This window comes from Zootermopsis nevadensis, unplaced genomic scaffold (genome assembly GCF_977971745.1).
Source record: "Zootermopsis nevadensis isolate Lab colony 2312 unplaced genomic scaffold, Znev_1.0 Znev_ptg000028l, whole genome shotgun sequence".
In the NCBI taxonomy this organism is placed as follows: domain Eukaryota; kingdom Metazoa; phylum Arthropoda; class Insecta; order Blattodea; family Termopsidae; genus Zootermopsis; species Zootermopsis nevadensis.
In genome coordinates, this window is record NW_028259160.1 from 13,856,913 (window position 1) to 13,874,219 (window position 17,307).

At 38.3% G+C, this 17,307-nt stretch overlaps 1 protein-coding gene across 1 annotated transcript; it reads right to left on the reverse strand.

Annotated features, from left to right (window-relative positions):
* Nucleotides 1-803: 803 nt before the first annotated feature.
* Nucleotides 804-17,244, reverse strand: Acadvl (Acyl-CoA dehydrogenase very long chain). The gene is made up of 11 exons (XM_022070297.2): nt 16,994-17,244; nt 16,633-16,840; nt 14,779-14,997; nt 10,478-10,602; nt 9,734-9,864; nt 9,158-9,333; nt 7,867-8,130; nt 4,605-4,773; nt 4,116-4,303; nt 2,786-2,998; nt 804-2,062 (listed from the first exon to the last, which is right to left on the reverse strand). The coding sequence occupies exons 1-11, from the start codon at nt 17,068-17,070 to the stop codon at nt 1,925-1,927; spliced, it is 1,908 nt and encodes a 635-aa protein (XP_021925989.1). The 5' UTR covers nt 17,071-17,244; the 3' UTR covers nt 804-1,924.
* Nucleotides 17,245-17,307: the final 63 nt, after the last annotated feature.

Here is a 17,307-nt window from a genome sequence, read left to right on the forward strand (position 1 = left end):
AAACATCGGGCTTCTATCCAGAACTGATAGTTTGCAGCCTGAGAGGATTTTATTCAGTCCAGTCACTTTCAGTTCAAAATGGTGCATATTTTCACAATGCATTTCTATAATATCTGCTTTAAGAAACTTCCCACTAGGCTTCACACTATTTCTTCCTATGAGCTTTTACAACCAGAATTTTGCATGCTGTACTTGTTATCCCATATATGTTATGTATTATCATACATCTTATCCCTGATTTAACTATCCTAACAATGTTAGGTGAAGGGTAATAATTACAGTGCCAAAATTCATGTCACACCAGATTACATGGCACTAAAATGCAGAAGACAGCCACCTTCAATCTAGACCTGGTACAAGATGTGGGCACAGCCATTCAGGTACACTACTGATGACAAAATAATAGCAAATATACATTTCCATTCAAATCATACACGAGAGAATAAACGTTTCCAAAACTAAACTAATTCCAAGTACTGATAAAGTTAAGTCAACTGTTAAATATTAAATGAGAGCAAAGTGCTGACAAATTTCCGCAATAACAAATTCAGTACTATCAATTTAAACTCCTATTGATAAAACACATCCATAATGATTACATGTCCTTCAGCATTTACCTACAATATGTGTGTTATAACAATACTGGCCAATAACTAAAACATCTATTGGACAATGGTTTTGAACCATATCATACACTGCTGCTCCTTCCTATCCCTCTATCAGGATGTTCTCCTCATTCTCATACTGCATATACTCAGCTGATGTGGGCCAAATATGCTGGGATAATGTAAATAAGTTTAGCGTTGTAATACAGATTACTTTATTGTATATAATGCTCAAGCTATATAGGACTGTATTCACATTATTTGCTAAAAATATTTGTTGCTTTAAAAGTTGCAGAATTTTCACAGAAAACAAACCTTTCAAACATTTGTTATCATATTCCAGAAATAAATGGCATATGCAAGAACTTCATTGTCTACTAATAATGTATGTGCCACAAGACAGTATCATAACCCAAAAAACATAAGTATATTAATCTGACACATGTCTTCAGACTATAAATCTGATTTTCCCTCAGTCTTTACTCATTTTATAAATACAAATCCTAAGGCAACTGATGTTGACTTTAACTAGAGTTACTATTACATGGTTACAGTATCTTAAAAGAATATAAAAATATAATATATAAACATGTCTATAAAAACACATACTCTGAAACAAGCCAAAATTACAAAACACACCAAAATCTTCATTCAGTACAAAATGCTACTGTGCTAAAATTTAAATAACAAGTATTGTTTTAATAATAGAGTCTAGATTAGATAATGCATTCAGATTCTGGAAACATTTAGAGTCTAGACTTATTAACCTGTTCATTGCTTGTGTGACATTTTACGGTCGCAGAGCTTGATCTCAAGGATTGTTTCTCACAACTACTGAACTGCTTTGCATAAAGCACAAAATAAGCTTGTGTCATATGCATTAGTAAATGATTATAACTCATCAAGAATAATAAAGCTTTTTCAAGGCCCATACACAGGCTATTCTAAAAACAAAGATGTTTTGTGTAGTGAATGTATGTGACAAAATTGGTTTCTGTTTTGAAATGACACTGAACACACTCATAAGTAATGTGGAAAAATAAATTTCCAGTATAATCTTAATGGGAACAAAATTACTGTAAAAAATATCACATTTTTCTCAATTTTTACCCATGACAGGGCATTACAGACTTTTAGCACCCAGACCAAAACCAAATGGGTTAAATCATTTTGAATGAATTTTGAAAATTACATAAATTATAAAACATTAAAATAACATAAAAACGCCTGTCAACTGAAACGCTGCAACAGTGATAAAAGATTATATATTGCGATACAATACCAGTCACCTTACCTTTTTAACATGAGAATTACCATATTTAAAAGTTCAGTGGATTGATGTGAACAATGTCCCCATTCTCACACACATTCTTGGCAATGGCACTAAGATTTGAGAAGTTCTCTAGTGTTTGAGCAGATCGAACTGCTCCCAAGTTCTGAGCCACTCGTTCAGATGCCTGTAAAGGTAAATAGCTTCATACTAACTTTATATTTGCTGTATTCTTGCAGTTATTTGGTTAATAGATTATTAATTTTGACTAACTAAAATAACGATCAATAAGATTTTACCCTTAGAATATGTATGAGGATGACTGGTTGGTTGGTTTGTAAATGATGACACTGAAAAAACTCTGGAGGCTATTTAGTGCAAAATAAGAAGAATACATGACTCTGCAGACTGAAATGAAACAGACCAGATAGGAAACTGTCATGGCATATTTCAAGTTATACCCACAACTGCCTGAATTATGCAAAACTACTATAAATCTTGGTGAGGACATCCAGTAATCCAACTGGGATACAAATCAGGTGCACAGCAACTGTGACAACAATCTTGGTCTGTCATCACTGAACTTGCATTATGGTCCATGAACTATGGCCATAGTTCTCAGTCCTAAGTTTTGAAGTTGTGCCAAGGACCTGAATCACTTCTAGACAAGAGTGATGCCTAGGACCCCACTGAAGCAGATAAAGATATCCTACTCACTCCTAAGGTTGGAAGCAGTGTCAGCGATGTAATTAATTCGTAATCTCAGGAGTATACACCCATGCAATGTTTTCAAGTTATTACTAGCCAGTGGGACAGGAAAACAGCCAATGTCTGGAGCTAAAAGTTGGTGTTTAAACTGTGATAAAGTAAAATCAACTATTGCCACACAGAAGAAACTCAAAAATCTCACCTCACTGCACCAAACTTTGGTCATGAGTTCCTCGATATGTGCAGAAGGCAAACCTCTCTGTAGTGCCATGGTGGCTCGAGACAGAACTACAGCCATTGTGTAGGTGTCAATGGCTGCACCAGCAAGCCTATTTAGTACAAACTGCTCATCCACAACACCACGCCCATACTTGATTAGTGTAGCTTCAACTGCCTGCCCAAAAGCTTCAACACTCTGCAAAACAAATTAATAACAGCATTTCCAAACAAAGTAAAAAGTAAAGCTATCCCACTACACACCATGTAGGTCATTTGGGGGAAGAGGAGGTATAGCTCTTACTCATTCTTGACCTTGGCACTAGGTGGAGGTGAGTGGTCAGCATCATGCCCTGGCCGCACTTTACCCCTGGGAAAGGACCCCAGTACCCATTGGATAGGAGCCTGGGTCAGGCCCAGAGCCAGTCTGGACACAGAGACTAGAGGAAAGATCCTCTGCCCCATCAGGGATCGAAACCCAGTCGTCCAGTCCGCAGCCAGTCACTATACTGATTGAGCTACCGCGACTCATCATTCCCACATAAGTAGACCAAATATGAATTAAAATGTAGAACAACTGTAAAGACAGTAACATACTGATGTATAAAGATACAAGCTGGACTGGATGGGTTAAGGGTTGTGAAAAATGATACTCTACTTGCCTGTTTAGACCTAGAGAGCAGAAATGTGAACAAGGAGTAAGAGAGATGTAAGCAGATTACAAGCAGGAGAGATGAAATTTGTATACAGTATTAAGAAATGAATAAAAATAGATAAAACACAAAACCAGAATATAAGTTCAGGCAGAAATATAGTCACATTCACTGTCTACTGAAAGGCTTTCATACACAATAAAGTTACAAATCAAAATCTTAATTTTATGGAATACCATTAAAAATTATCATCTTTTGAACCAGTAAGACCTAATGTTTCACACCATAAACTGCATCATACCTACAATGAAAATATCTGTTCACATTCATACAGATAAATTTGGAAATAAGTATCACACTGAGGGATGAAAACATGAAAATGAAAGGCAACTTATCGACTGGGATACGTTCAATACATAGGAAGTCTTGATAATATTGCAGAGAAGAGTTTTTGGAAACACATTTCTAGGACCACAGCAGACACGTTTGACAAAACCTAAAAATATACAAAACAAAACATCTGTACCTGCAATGTTCATCAAGAATCCATGCAGAGTGGTGTAACTACACAAACAGCATGTCTGTAAAGCACGTGTCCACTCTTGCTACTTGCTGCCCTGGAATTGATATTCCCCAAATGCTAGAAAGAAACTCCACACTCACCTTGGCAGCAAGGGTGGCTGCAGGCACAAGATTTGGGTGAACATGCTCTGACAAGGAAGGAGGACTGCCAAGACCAACTGATCGAATGGCTCGCTTGGTTGCTTCTTCAAAGATCAGTCCTAGGTTTGCTGCTGGGTTCTTGAATGCCTTCTGCAGCTCCCTTAGATGTGCTCCAGCAAACTGGATTCCTGCAACAGAACAATTAGGTACATTACCAAATGAATCTTAAATGTTAACAGATAAAAAAGTGTATTGTTTAAGATTCTAAAGAAGCAAAAGTTGATTTTTCAGAACCCTCTTAATGAACTGCAAGTGTCCACCTGTCTCTAGAATTAAACACATTTACCAATAACACAATCACCAACTTATTCTGCTATATGGGGACTACAATAAAGAAAGACAATGCACCATGAAGATAATTACATTCATGAAAGAAGACAGCAAGTACAACATTTATTTTGTCATTATGATGTTTGTATTATAAAGTACCTGTGAGAGCTACAAAGAGCCGCAGGATGTCATTAGTTCCCTCAAAAATTCTGAAGATCCTAAGATCACGCATGACCCTCTCAAGGCCACATTCCTTCATAAAACCCATTCCACCAAGGATCTGAATGGCTTCATCAGTCACTGTCCAGGCAGCCTCTGAAGCAAATACCTGTAAACACAAGAAGTGTCCTTCATTTAACACTGAAGTTAATCAGTTTACAAACTCACCAACCAATGACCTAACCAGTTACAGAGTACACAGTCTTCCCTGAACAGCTGAACCTCATTCCATCAACCAAAAAAAATCCACAATTTAAGGAAGTCCAAAGGTGCATCACTATGTTCACAAAAGTGCGGCATTTAACTCTATTCTTGCCAGATGAATCCAGGTCACACCTTCATAAACTGTTTCTCCAAAATACATTTTCATCCCCTACCTATACCTATATTTTCTAAGTGACCTCTTCCCTTAAGCTTTTCCTACCAAACATTTTACCTATTTCTTGTTTCCTCACATATTCTAATTATCATTCTCATCACATCCTTGAATCACACTAATACTGTTATGTATACAGTACAAACTGAAATATTCTTTATGTAATTTTCTCCCTTCCTTATTTCCACTTCAGCATATACAGTGAAACCTCGATGCATCGTTTTCGGCGGGGGTGGGAAATAAAAACGATAGATGCGGGAAAGCATTAAAAATTTTAAAAAAAACAATGTTTCTCTTTCAAAGTTACTTCTTTTTACCAAAAAAGTCTTTAATGGACAACTGGTTTGTCGAAACTTTACGTTTTAGACCAAACAGAGTACTTTCCACGTTCAAAATGTTTTCCTCGTCACGTTCGCTAATATTATGGGCATAAAAGAACGACTTCACTTTTGCCAATGCAGCGTGTGCTTCGGCAAAACTCGGCACAGCTTCGGGCTCGCATTCGTCGTCTTCCTCACCGCTCCCACCCCCTTCGCGATCGTCACACAACTCATCAATCGTGTCGACTCCGCATGTAGCAAGCTCGCTGTCTACTGCCGCGTAGTCACCAAATTTAACCACGTCTTTCACGGCGCCAAATCTATTCCAGTCTTCGTGAAAGCCATCATGCTCATCCACACTGACGTTAGAGTCTGCTTCTGCGCGAAGTTCACACCCGTAGCCACCTTTGTGAAAACAATTCAGAACAGTTGGTTGGGAGACATGCCGCCAAGCTGCCACTGTGAAATGAATTGCTTGTAGCACGTCAATTTTCATGTTGACATCCTTCCCAGCATCCAATGCACATACAGCTGTTTGCATAAGGCGCTTTCTATACAACTGCTTGAAAGATTTTATGATGCCCAAATCAAGCGGTTGCAAGACGCTCGTGCAATTTGCTGGATACTGCACGACTTTCACATTTCGTAGAAATGTCGTGTCCTTCGGATGAGCGGCACAATTATCAACAAACAGCAAAATCTTTCTGCCTTGTGCGCCCATGGAGGCATCCAGAGAACTTAAAAACGCCGTAAAGATGTCTGTTGTCATCCAAGCCTTTTTGTTGGCGTGATATTTCACCGGAAGTTTTTTCATGTTTTTGAAACAACGCGGTTTTCGTGATTTTCCAACTACAATCGGAACCCGCTTGTCACTACCGTCACTGTTAACACACAGAAGAACAGTAATTCGGTGTTTTGCACGTATTCCCCCGTGGCAAGATTCACCTTTCAATGCCAGAGTCCTATCCGGGAGGGCGTTGTAGAAAAGTCCGGTCTCATCCGCATTATAAATGTCCCGCGGCTCATATCCCTCCAGCAGTGTTGGCAGTCTCTCGAGCCACAGCTCCGTTACTTCCACATCCACAGCAGCACTTTCGCCGGCTAACTTCTTGTAGACCATACCATGTCGTTCTTTAAACCTACTAATCCAGCCATTCGACGCTGCAAAATTTTCAATATTCAGTCTTGCGGCTATCGTCTTGGCTTTCTCCCGCAAGATGTTGCCATCAACAGGAATTCCTGAGGCCCGCGATTGCTGGTACCAAGTGAAGAGGACACTTTCTAGCTCACTGAAAGTTGATTTTCTTCCGGATTTCCTTTTTTTGCATGAATTACCGCACTTGTCAGTTTGTTTTCGGATTTCTTTCTTCTTTGCAACTATTGAATTTAAAGTAGATGGTGCTAATCCAAGGCGTTTAGCAATGTCGGTTCTTTTTTCAAATGGATTCTTCTCCACTTCTTCTATGATTTTTAATCTTTCTTGAAGAGTTCTGACTTGCTTTAGTGGGCGAGACATGGTACAGGAATAATAACAAAATAATTAACAGGAGTAAGAGGAATAACAAAATATTTACGGGAACAACAACAAAAGTATAGACTGGAACAATAACAGGAAGAATGGAAGTACTGTTACTGCCGAACACGACGAAACGTAGCCGTAGAAGACACTGAACCACTGGAAACGAGATGAACCAGAAGAATGAAAAGTGCCGCCAGCCTTTCCTTTGTACTTGTAATAAAAGCATTTGTGAAGAAATTCACAGTGCACATGCCATTTGGCATCGCTGGAACGAAATATGAGTGCACCCTAATTAAAATCGTAAAATTTCTGACAATGAGCACCGCCATTCACTCCAACTATCACCCCTGCACCGCTGACCCTCATTCCAAAAGAATGTGCTGGTTGGGCGATATAACAGGTTACCGCTACTGCGTATTCCAAAAACATTGTGCGTCTTTCGGTAATAATTTATCTCAAAACCCAGCATTTTGAATTCTCAGAAACGATCATTGCGGGAAAATTGTGGGCCGGGACTAAGATTTTTGAACGATCGATGCGATAAAACGATAGTTCGAGGAACGATAGAAGCGGGAAAATGTAACATTATTTTATATGGGATGTATTCGGGACCGAACAAAACGGACGATGCATCCGGGAAAACGATAGTTCCGGGAACGATAGATAGAGGTTTCACTGTAATTTGTCTCCAATAACAGATTTTAAAATTTGCACACAATTAAGGTCTCAGCTGGTGAATTGTACTTGAATGGTTGATACCAAAACAAAGAGTCATCTTTCTTCCTGTAGTGTCTAATGTCTTGTCCTGGGCAAAAAGGGAATAATTTTGTTTCCACTCACTCCAGGGAGAATTTAGAGCCACATTTCAATACAGAAATTATGTAAGTAAATGAATAGTATTTGTCCCATGTACTGTAATGCAGGAAGCAGTGAGTGGATTAAAAAGTAACAATGTCAGAACCTTTCAAAAGAACACCACAACAGTACCTTTGAAATAGCGGCCTCAAGATGAAAGTCTACAGATCCACTGTCCATGTTGCCACTGATCATATATGCCAATGATTCTGTAACATACTGCAACAATGTCATTCGTGCTAGCTTCTCTTGGATGGTCCCGAATGAGTCAATGCGACGTCCAAACTGTAGCCGAGTGGTAGCATGATCCACAGCCTTTCGTGTTACAGCACGCATGGTTCCAGCAAGACATGCTGCCATTCCAAAACGACCATTATTGAGTATATTCATTGCAACCTGCAGGAAGACAGACACTTAATAATCTCTGTACTTCAGATTTGCAACTTAAATCTAGAATATGCTCCATACAAATTTTATAGATGTTTAAAAACTCTATCAGAAATGTTAAATATTAATATTAGGAAACAATATAGTATTCACTGTAACTTTGAATGTTCTAGTGATTCCTTGCTAATAAGATTTTCACTAACATTTTGTAACATAGAAAAGAATCACAATGAAAAAGCATTTATTGGGCATAATTCTTCATAAGCACATGGATGAGGATAATGAACTTACAATTTTTCTGAAGAAGCTTAAGGCATTAAATACCAACAAGGGCATATAAAATATTAAGGCCAATTAACATACGGCAAATCTTGGAAAATATTTCCAAACAATGTAAAAGAAATTCAAGTTCAGTTTCAAAGAGGAAACAAATTCCATAGTTGTGTTATCCATGATCACCTAAAAACATACTGAAGGTCATGATATGTCAATACTTACAACAATAAACAGCAGTTTGAAGTCAATTGTTACAAAGCACTGATCGGCAGTGAAATCATCTGGCAGATACAGCCAGAAAATTAAAACAAATGAAACTGAGGATCAGAACAGTCTGGACAATCCACATTTTTGAACAATTTGTTGTTACATAAACTGAAGATCCACCATTGGGGAGATGGGGAATCCTCTGTATTGAATCACCTGTATCAATTTCCTGTTCCATTACTGTAGATAATTAAGAGACTATAAAATGCAAGCATATTAATCTCTTTACACCTTCAATAAACCTGCTCTCATATCTATGTTGCAAAAACTGCCTGGCTGTTTAATGAAAGAGGCAAACGAAAAATACATTTCTGTGACCAGAGCAACCCTAACAGAACCAGCTTCAACTCAGTTAGTTCAGTGGCAAAGTTACAAGCTTTTATTTTAATTTTTTATCTTCATATCATTCCAAATGAAATATGATTTCATTAAATACTGCAAATTAAACTCTGTTCATTAACATAAAATTAATAACATATGAATAGTCACATACTTTGAAGCCCTGTCCAGCACCCCCAAGCACATTTTCAATGGGTATCTTGACATCCTCATAAAAAACTTCAGCTGTATTGGATGCCTTAATCCCCATCTTCTTTTCTGGAGGACCAGAGGTCACACCACCAAATGAGCGTTCAACAATGAATGCAGTCACCTTATCACGCTCCTTGCCTGTACAAAACACAATTCTCCAGTAGTCACAACCCAGTCATGAGTATGATGACATAAAAATTAAAATAAACTATGTATGTACAAACAAGTTTAACACAGTAACTTTGATTTGGCTAATATGCGCTTATATTTATATATGCATGGTTTATGGGCATGCTGTGTGCTGCTGTATTCTAGAATGTTGTGCTGTAGTCTCTCTGAATTTTATCAATGTTTTTGAGATTGTCAATGATTAAGACTACATAGTGCAATGTCTCTGAAGGCTAGTCATCTTCATAACACTGCAAGAACCTGAACTATCACCTAGTGATTTTGACTGTATAATCTTTAAATTGTCTGGTTATAAAATAGTTGAAACAAATTAAATCTACCTACAAGCCAATCTCTCAATTTACCATACCAGTTTTTTCATCCAAGATGGGTGTTTGGGCAAAAACAGTCATAATCTCTGCCAATCCTCCATTGCTAATCCAAATTTTACTCCCATTCAGGATGTAATGTTTGCCATCTGGAGAAAGCACTGCTCTCGATCTGTAACACAAGAAGAAGCAAGGTGGAATCTGTTTTATATATTATCAACAAGGGCAAGATGGACAAGATATGATGATAAAACTATAAATACATACAATGTGTTTGTTGAAACCGCCCATTACAGAGGAATGTGAAGATTGAAGTATGATTTCAGATTAATAGTTTCTCAAGTTGTGAATGGGACTGAAACAACCCAGGACAGGATTCAATGGCAGGCATCTGAGGACACAGTGCCATGACAACATAGCATCATCTACCCATCAGGATATTCATCAACTATCCTACATGTGCCACAGCATATGTTAGTCATTGGAAAAATGAGTCAAACAGTAAAAAGTTAGTTAATCAGTCAGTCAGTCAGTCAGCAATAATCATTGTACACATCTTTCAATTATATTTACTTACTAACTTCAGTGCAGGAAAATGTTTTCCTTTGAAGTCAGATATAAATACATCAGACATTAATAAAATGCAATGATCAATTTTTTGGACAGCCACACATTTCATAAACTTTTTACAACATTTAATTACTTATTTATTTAGCTAAAATATTAGTACTGAACTCACATAGTCTGTACTTAAAATCAGTCTCTAGTTATCACTGCCCTCTCACCTGATGGAGCCTGCATCACTGCCAGATGAAGGTTCTGTGAGACAGAATGCAGCAAATTCTTTTCCAGTTGTTACTCGAGGCAAGTATTTTGCTTTTTGTTCTGGAGTTCCAAAGAGTAGGATGCCCTGAAACCAACACCTCTTACTGGTAAGTTAACAGAATCACAGAAGCCACAGTAGTATATTTTATTTAGTAAGAGTGTATCATTTTCAGAGTTTAATGGGCAGGACTCCAGAAACCTAACTTATATCTATTAGCCACTTAACAAAATCCACTCTCCAATAAACTTATAGTATACTGCCACCATGGCAGCATCAAATCTGAAACTTGCAGTATACTTTATTTACCTACTTACAGAAGAAACTGTCCCTGAATTCTTGACTAGTATTGGAATGTCACATTACAGTTACACTACACGCTGAAGACAAAGAGTAAACAAACCTCCCTCAGGAATTCTACACAAACTGATGATTTCCTTATCAGAGTTCAATCAAGGACTGTTGGAAAGCTTTCAGTGATTCACAGAAAACAAACATGAGAAAAGTGACACTGTGTCATATACTGAGATTCAAATACTTCTGTGGCAGTAGATATCAGCCTGACAACATGATAAAACCTTGACAGACTTTCAAAAATGTAAATGTCCTTTGAGAAGCTTAATGGTTAATCAGCTATTGTAATGGCAGCAGAAAAAAACTTCCTTCAAAAGCTAACAAGGCAGGCAGAAAAGCTGTCCACTACATTCCATAAGGCCACTTGGGGGAGAGGAGGTGTAGCTCCTACACTTTCTCGACCTTGCCACTAGATGAGGGTAAGTGGTCAGCACCATGTCCTAGCTGCACTTCAGCCCTTGGAAAGGACCCAGTACCTAATGGATATGAGGCTGAGTGGGCCTCAGAACTGGTCTGGATCAGAGGCTAGTTGAAAAATCTTTTGCTCCTACTGTAGATTCAACCCGTCATCCCGTCCATAGTAAGACATTCTACTGATTGAGCTACCTGACACACTAAACAAGGCATAACTAACTAACTAGATGGCTTACCGAACCCGAAGGTTCATCACCGAATTAACCAAAGCCCTCCACCGGACCCTGTCCTGGGCCAACAAAATCCAGTTTCCTTCAACTCCTATCTCCCATAGATCCCGCCTGAGATTATCCTCCCATCTACGTCTAGGTCTCCCCAGCGGTCTCTTCCCTTCAGGTTTCCCAACCAGTACCCGGTGCACACCTCTTGTCCCATCCATGCGCGCTACATGTCCCGCCCATCTCACCCTTCTCGACTTAATCACCCTCACAATACTGGGGGAGCAGTACAGATTTTTAAGCTCGTCATTGTGCAGTTTTCTCCACGCCCCATCGTCTTCCCTCCTAGGCCCAAATATCCTCCTCAACACCCGATTCTCAAACACCTGCAATCTGTGTTCCTCCCTCTGAGTGAGAGACCATGTTTCGCACCCATACAAAACAACAGGCAAGATTATTGTTTTGTATACTTTAATTTTCAGGTTCTTAGAAATCAGACGGGAAGACAAAATATTTTGGACTGAGAAGTAGCAAGCATTTCCGGAATTTAGTCTCCTCCTAACTTCCTCACAAGTATCATTTTGATTTGTTATTGTTGTTCCCAAATATTTGAACTTTGTAACCCTTTCAAAGGATTTATTAGCTACCCTAAGATAATTTTGCCCGCCTGTCTTCTGATGACGAGATACTAACATGTACTTAGTTTTTTCTGAATTTACTTCCAGCCCCACTTGTCTACCAGCCTCTAGTAAAACTTCTGCGTTCCTCTTTATTGTATTTATATCGTCCCCCAATAAATTAACATCATCAGCATATGCCAATAGCTGATGTGTCCCGTTCAATTGCAAACCCTCCTGCCTACCTTGGACCTTCCTGATGGCGTATTCTAGCGCAAAGTTAAAGAGCAAGGGAGACAAAGCATCTCCTTGTTTTAGACCGTTCTTGATGAGGAATGTCTCAGATACATATTTACCTACTCGAATTTTGCTGCAGGTTTCATTTAAGCACATTTTTATTAGACCCACTAGCTTCTTTGGTATACCAAATTCAATAAGAATATTATATAGCACTTCTCTCTTCACAGAGTCATAGGCTTTTTTGAAATCTATAAATAACTGATGTACAGTCCCACCGAACTCCCATTTTTTCTCTAGTATCTGACGAATGCAAAAGATCTGATCAATCGTTGATCTGTTTCGTCTGAACCCACACTGATGATCCCCAATAGTTTCATTCGCATATGGGGTTAATCTTGCCAAAAGAATGTTGGATAGAATTTTGTATGAGGTTGATAGCAGCGATATTCCTCGGTAATTACCACACTCAGTCTTGTCCCCCTTCTTATAAATAGGAATAATTATGGATTCCTTCCATTGATGTGGCATCTCTTCCTTATCCCAAATTAACTGAATAAGCTTATGGATCCTCATATGCAACCCTTTGCCACCTGCTTTAATTAATTCGGCCGGAATCTGATCAATTCCTGGAGATTTATAACTTTTCAACTTCCCAATGGCTAGTTCCACTTCATCTAAGCTAGGTTCTGGCACCAACAGTTCAGCTGTATGCATTTTAATCTGTCTAATATCACCAGTATTATGAACATTTAAGAGCTCGCTAAAGAAATTTTTCCACCTATTCACAATTTTTATTGGATCTGCAAGCAAATTGCCACTATCATCCTTTACCAAATTAGTCTGGGGTTGATATCCTTTCTTAAAGTTATTAATGCCTCTGTACAGGTCTCTGATGTTTTTTTCCTTATTATTTGTCTCAAGTTCAGCAATTTTGCCCTTCAGGTATTCCCTTTTCTTAGTCCTAAAGGTTCTACTAGCCTCACGTCTCACGTTACATAGATTATCCGCATTTGTTTTGTTTGGGTTCTGCAACCATTGAAATTTTGTTTGCTTCCTTCGATCTATTAATTTTGAACATTCTTCATCAAACCACGGTTTATTTTGCTTTCTCCTGTAGTATCCTAGTTTCTCTTTTGCTGAAATTTTGATGCAGTTTCTGACATTTTCCCACTCCCTGTTGATGTCCACACTTTCATTATCCTCATTTGTCTCTAAAATTTGAAACCTATTCGAAATTTCAACTTGATATTGTTCCTTTGCCTCTCCCTCACTTAATTTTTTCAAATCAAATCTTTCTGTGTCAAAATTTTGTTTAGTTCGTCTACTTACTGAAAGCCGCTCCCTCACTTTTGCTACCACCAGATAATGATCAGTGTCGCAATCTGCTCCTCTGAATGATCTCACATCAATTACATTTGTCTGCCTTCTCTTATCTACTAAAACATGATCTATTTGATTGTGTGTTCTGCCATCTGGGGAAGTCCAAGTGTATTTATGAACATCACGGTGTGGAAATTTTGTACTTTTTACAATTAAATCTTTTGACGTAGCGAAGGTCACTGCTCTGACGCCATTATCATTACTAAGTGCATGGAGACTCTCGCTGCCTATTGTGGGTTTGAAGACATCCTCCCTCCCAATTTTTGCATTGAAATCTCCTAGCAGAATTTTCATGTGATACTTGCCAAATGTATCAAATACTGATTCCAATTCTTCATAAAAGCTATCCTTGATATCATCGCTTTTGTCTTCAGTTGGGGCATGAACATTAAGGACAATGATGTCGCACCAACGTCCTTCCAAAATTACGTAAGACAACCTGTCACTAACAAATTCTACTCTCTTAACTGCTGCCCTAATTCTGCTATGAACAAAAAAACCCGTCCCTAGCTGATGATTGTCATTCCCCTTTCCATAGAAAAATGTAAAATTGTCCACTGGGATCGTGCCCTCCCCCTCCCATCGCACTTCCTGCACTGCCACTAAGTCTAACTTATAATTCCCTAATTCCCTACACACTGATTTCAGTGCCCCAGCCCTATAGAGGCTCCTAATGTTCCAGGTACCAAATCTCATGTCCTTTTTCAATTGCCGTGGTCGTGCCAAAGAGTCCGTCCTGATCCGAGGCTTGGTTGATTTTTTCGTAACACATATTTTTTTTTAAAGGTGAAAGGTTGTTAGCCCTACACCCAACCCCCAACCTGGAGGACCAGGGTATCACTCTTAGTCTAGCGCATCTCCTTAGACCTGTCCGGCTTGGGTGACCCTACCATGAGCCGAAGCTCAGGCCGGCATAGCCCTAAGGGTCATTTGAGCACGCAAGCCTCCTCACCCGGCTGATTGCCTTCGACAAGGTGGTGATACCTTCGAGAAGGCTAAACAAGGCATAACTGAACATAAACCAACACCAACTACATTACCTTGAATCCGATGGACTGGTGTGCACCAAGTGTGATCCCAACACCTAAGTCATGGGCTCCCACAATCTCCACCAGTCGTGCATATTGCGTGTTACTGAGTCCTAAGCCACCCAGATCCTGTGGGACCTGCAGTCCAAATGCTCCCAATTCCCACAGACCCTCCAAAGACTGAGGCTCCACCTTCTCTAGAGTATCATTCTTAGCTGGGTCATTTACCTCCTGCATGAAACATCACAATTAAAATGATGTGACAGTCAAATACTGACTTCTTTCTGAACTGTAAGTTTAACTCAGTCTTTATAAATGATGATACACTATACAATATATTAAAATAGGTAAAAATCATTTCCACATCCTTTCCAACTCTCAATTCATAATTACTTACCATATGATGCAACTGATAAACTATCATTGTAAATCATACAAATATTCATCTCTAAGCAATGACAGAAGCACAAAGCAGTGAAAGATATTCTGCACAGTGGTTCCAACATGTAACATGGATTTGAATTATGCAACAGAAAACCAGCTTCTAAGCATCAGCATAGATCAGAGGCAAAGGGGTTGAATTACGAAAAGATGACTTCTATATACACTAGAGTGAGATATATGGTGGCTTCGGTTGCAGTACAGCAGAGGATGGCCTTTTCATTATGCACCATCATTGTGTAACTTACCACCACCAAATATTCTCCCTGTATTTCCAGTGCTAATGAGTGAATGTTGGTTAACAGAACTGTCCATAAGCCAATGAGAAACATAATCAGCTATTAAAATAAACTGTTACAAACTTGTACAGAAGCAATGAGTGATTTTTACATCAGTTTAAATTGGTGAAATATATGGGTGTTCAGTCAATGCATTAAATGTATTAATATGTATTAAATTACATATTTTCTGAAATTCTATGCTTCTGTAATTGAACTACACAGTATTAAAAATTCACATCAGGCCCAATTACAATACACACGTTAAATTTAATACATAGATAGACTGTAAAAATATGCACACATTCTGTAAGAAACAGTATACGTGCTGAAATGTCAAACCCCAAACTTGTACAAACATTTCAGGTCATGTATACATATAAAAAGAAGAAAGAAAGAAAATCAAATATGGTATTGAACTTCTACAGTAACAAAAAATTTACACAACATTTAATGCTTAAATGAATAATTATTAATTTATAAATGTTGCTACAAGCTGTGAAAGAAAAGTAGGTATCATATGCCTCTCCCAGAACTACTAGAGAAATAAGTGTAATTCTCTGTAATGAGTGGACAGACACAACTTACAGAAATTTAACAAGTACTGACTGAGCTTTAAAAGTACTTACTATTGGTGTTGGGCATTTAAAGTTTCTGAAGGACAAGGCTTTGTAGGTTTTAATACCATTCATAACAGAAATGTTTTTATAACAAGTCATCATAAATATATAATCTGCTAAATTAGAATAAATCACCAGTTATCATGAACAGAGCAAAATGATTTATACAGTTACCTTCTTCTTCTCATCATCCCAAATAACTATATCAATAAACAGACCTATCATCACAGAACTTTAAAATCTTAAACTATATGCCACTTGTGTTGTTCCCAGCACACAAGTTAATATGTCCCCTCTGCGGTACTTTTGAAGAACAGTAATAAAAAGTAACAAAGATATAGTTTCAGTTTAAGAATTCTGAAGAAAATGTCAGATCAGTGTCTATAATGATGTCCTTAAGTGAATAATAGGATGAAAAAGCAAACAGATAGGCAGTTTGTTAACAGAGTTCTGAAGATGGAATTTCATTCTCTTGCATCCTTACAACTGATCACATAAATTTTTCTTCTCCTCACACATATACACACCTCAAAAAATTTGGCAGTCGGGTCAATGAACATCTTCAGAGTATCTTTCTGTTCTTCATTGAGAACTTGAGGGAATGGGAAAACTTGCGCAGTCTCCATAACACCACGAAAGAGGTTCATGGTGAATGACTGTGATTCCTTTGCCCCACTAGTGGCCTTCTCCACCTCCTCTCCCTTCGTCGCCACTTGAGGTGCCGTGGCTAGCCATCTGGAAAAATATTTTCAACACTTCTTCTTATGTATTGAATTTTACTATGATCTGGGATGGGCAACTTTCGACATAAAAGCCCCTTCATTTTTAATGACCATCGAAGATTTACAAAGTCACTTACTGTGCAACACCTTAGGTTATACCTCTCACCTTGTATTTACTACTGAAAATTCAATTCGTTTTCGTGGAAAATTTAAAATACGCCCAACCCGCAACATCGTGAACATAAGATGTCCAATGAATATGTCAACACCAAACAGCAGAGCTGGTTATAGAATTGCACTTATCCAGTTAATCGACTAAGGATTACTCCTATACCCACATTCACTTCAGTTCAAATGTCCTTCGATTAATAATAGTCTGTCATATTTCGCAACAGTTCACCTTCATAACCTCTTTGACGACGTGGAGAATTGTAAAAATTAATTAACAAGTGTATAGTTTCTCTCCACTTAAGCAATGCG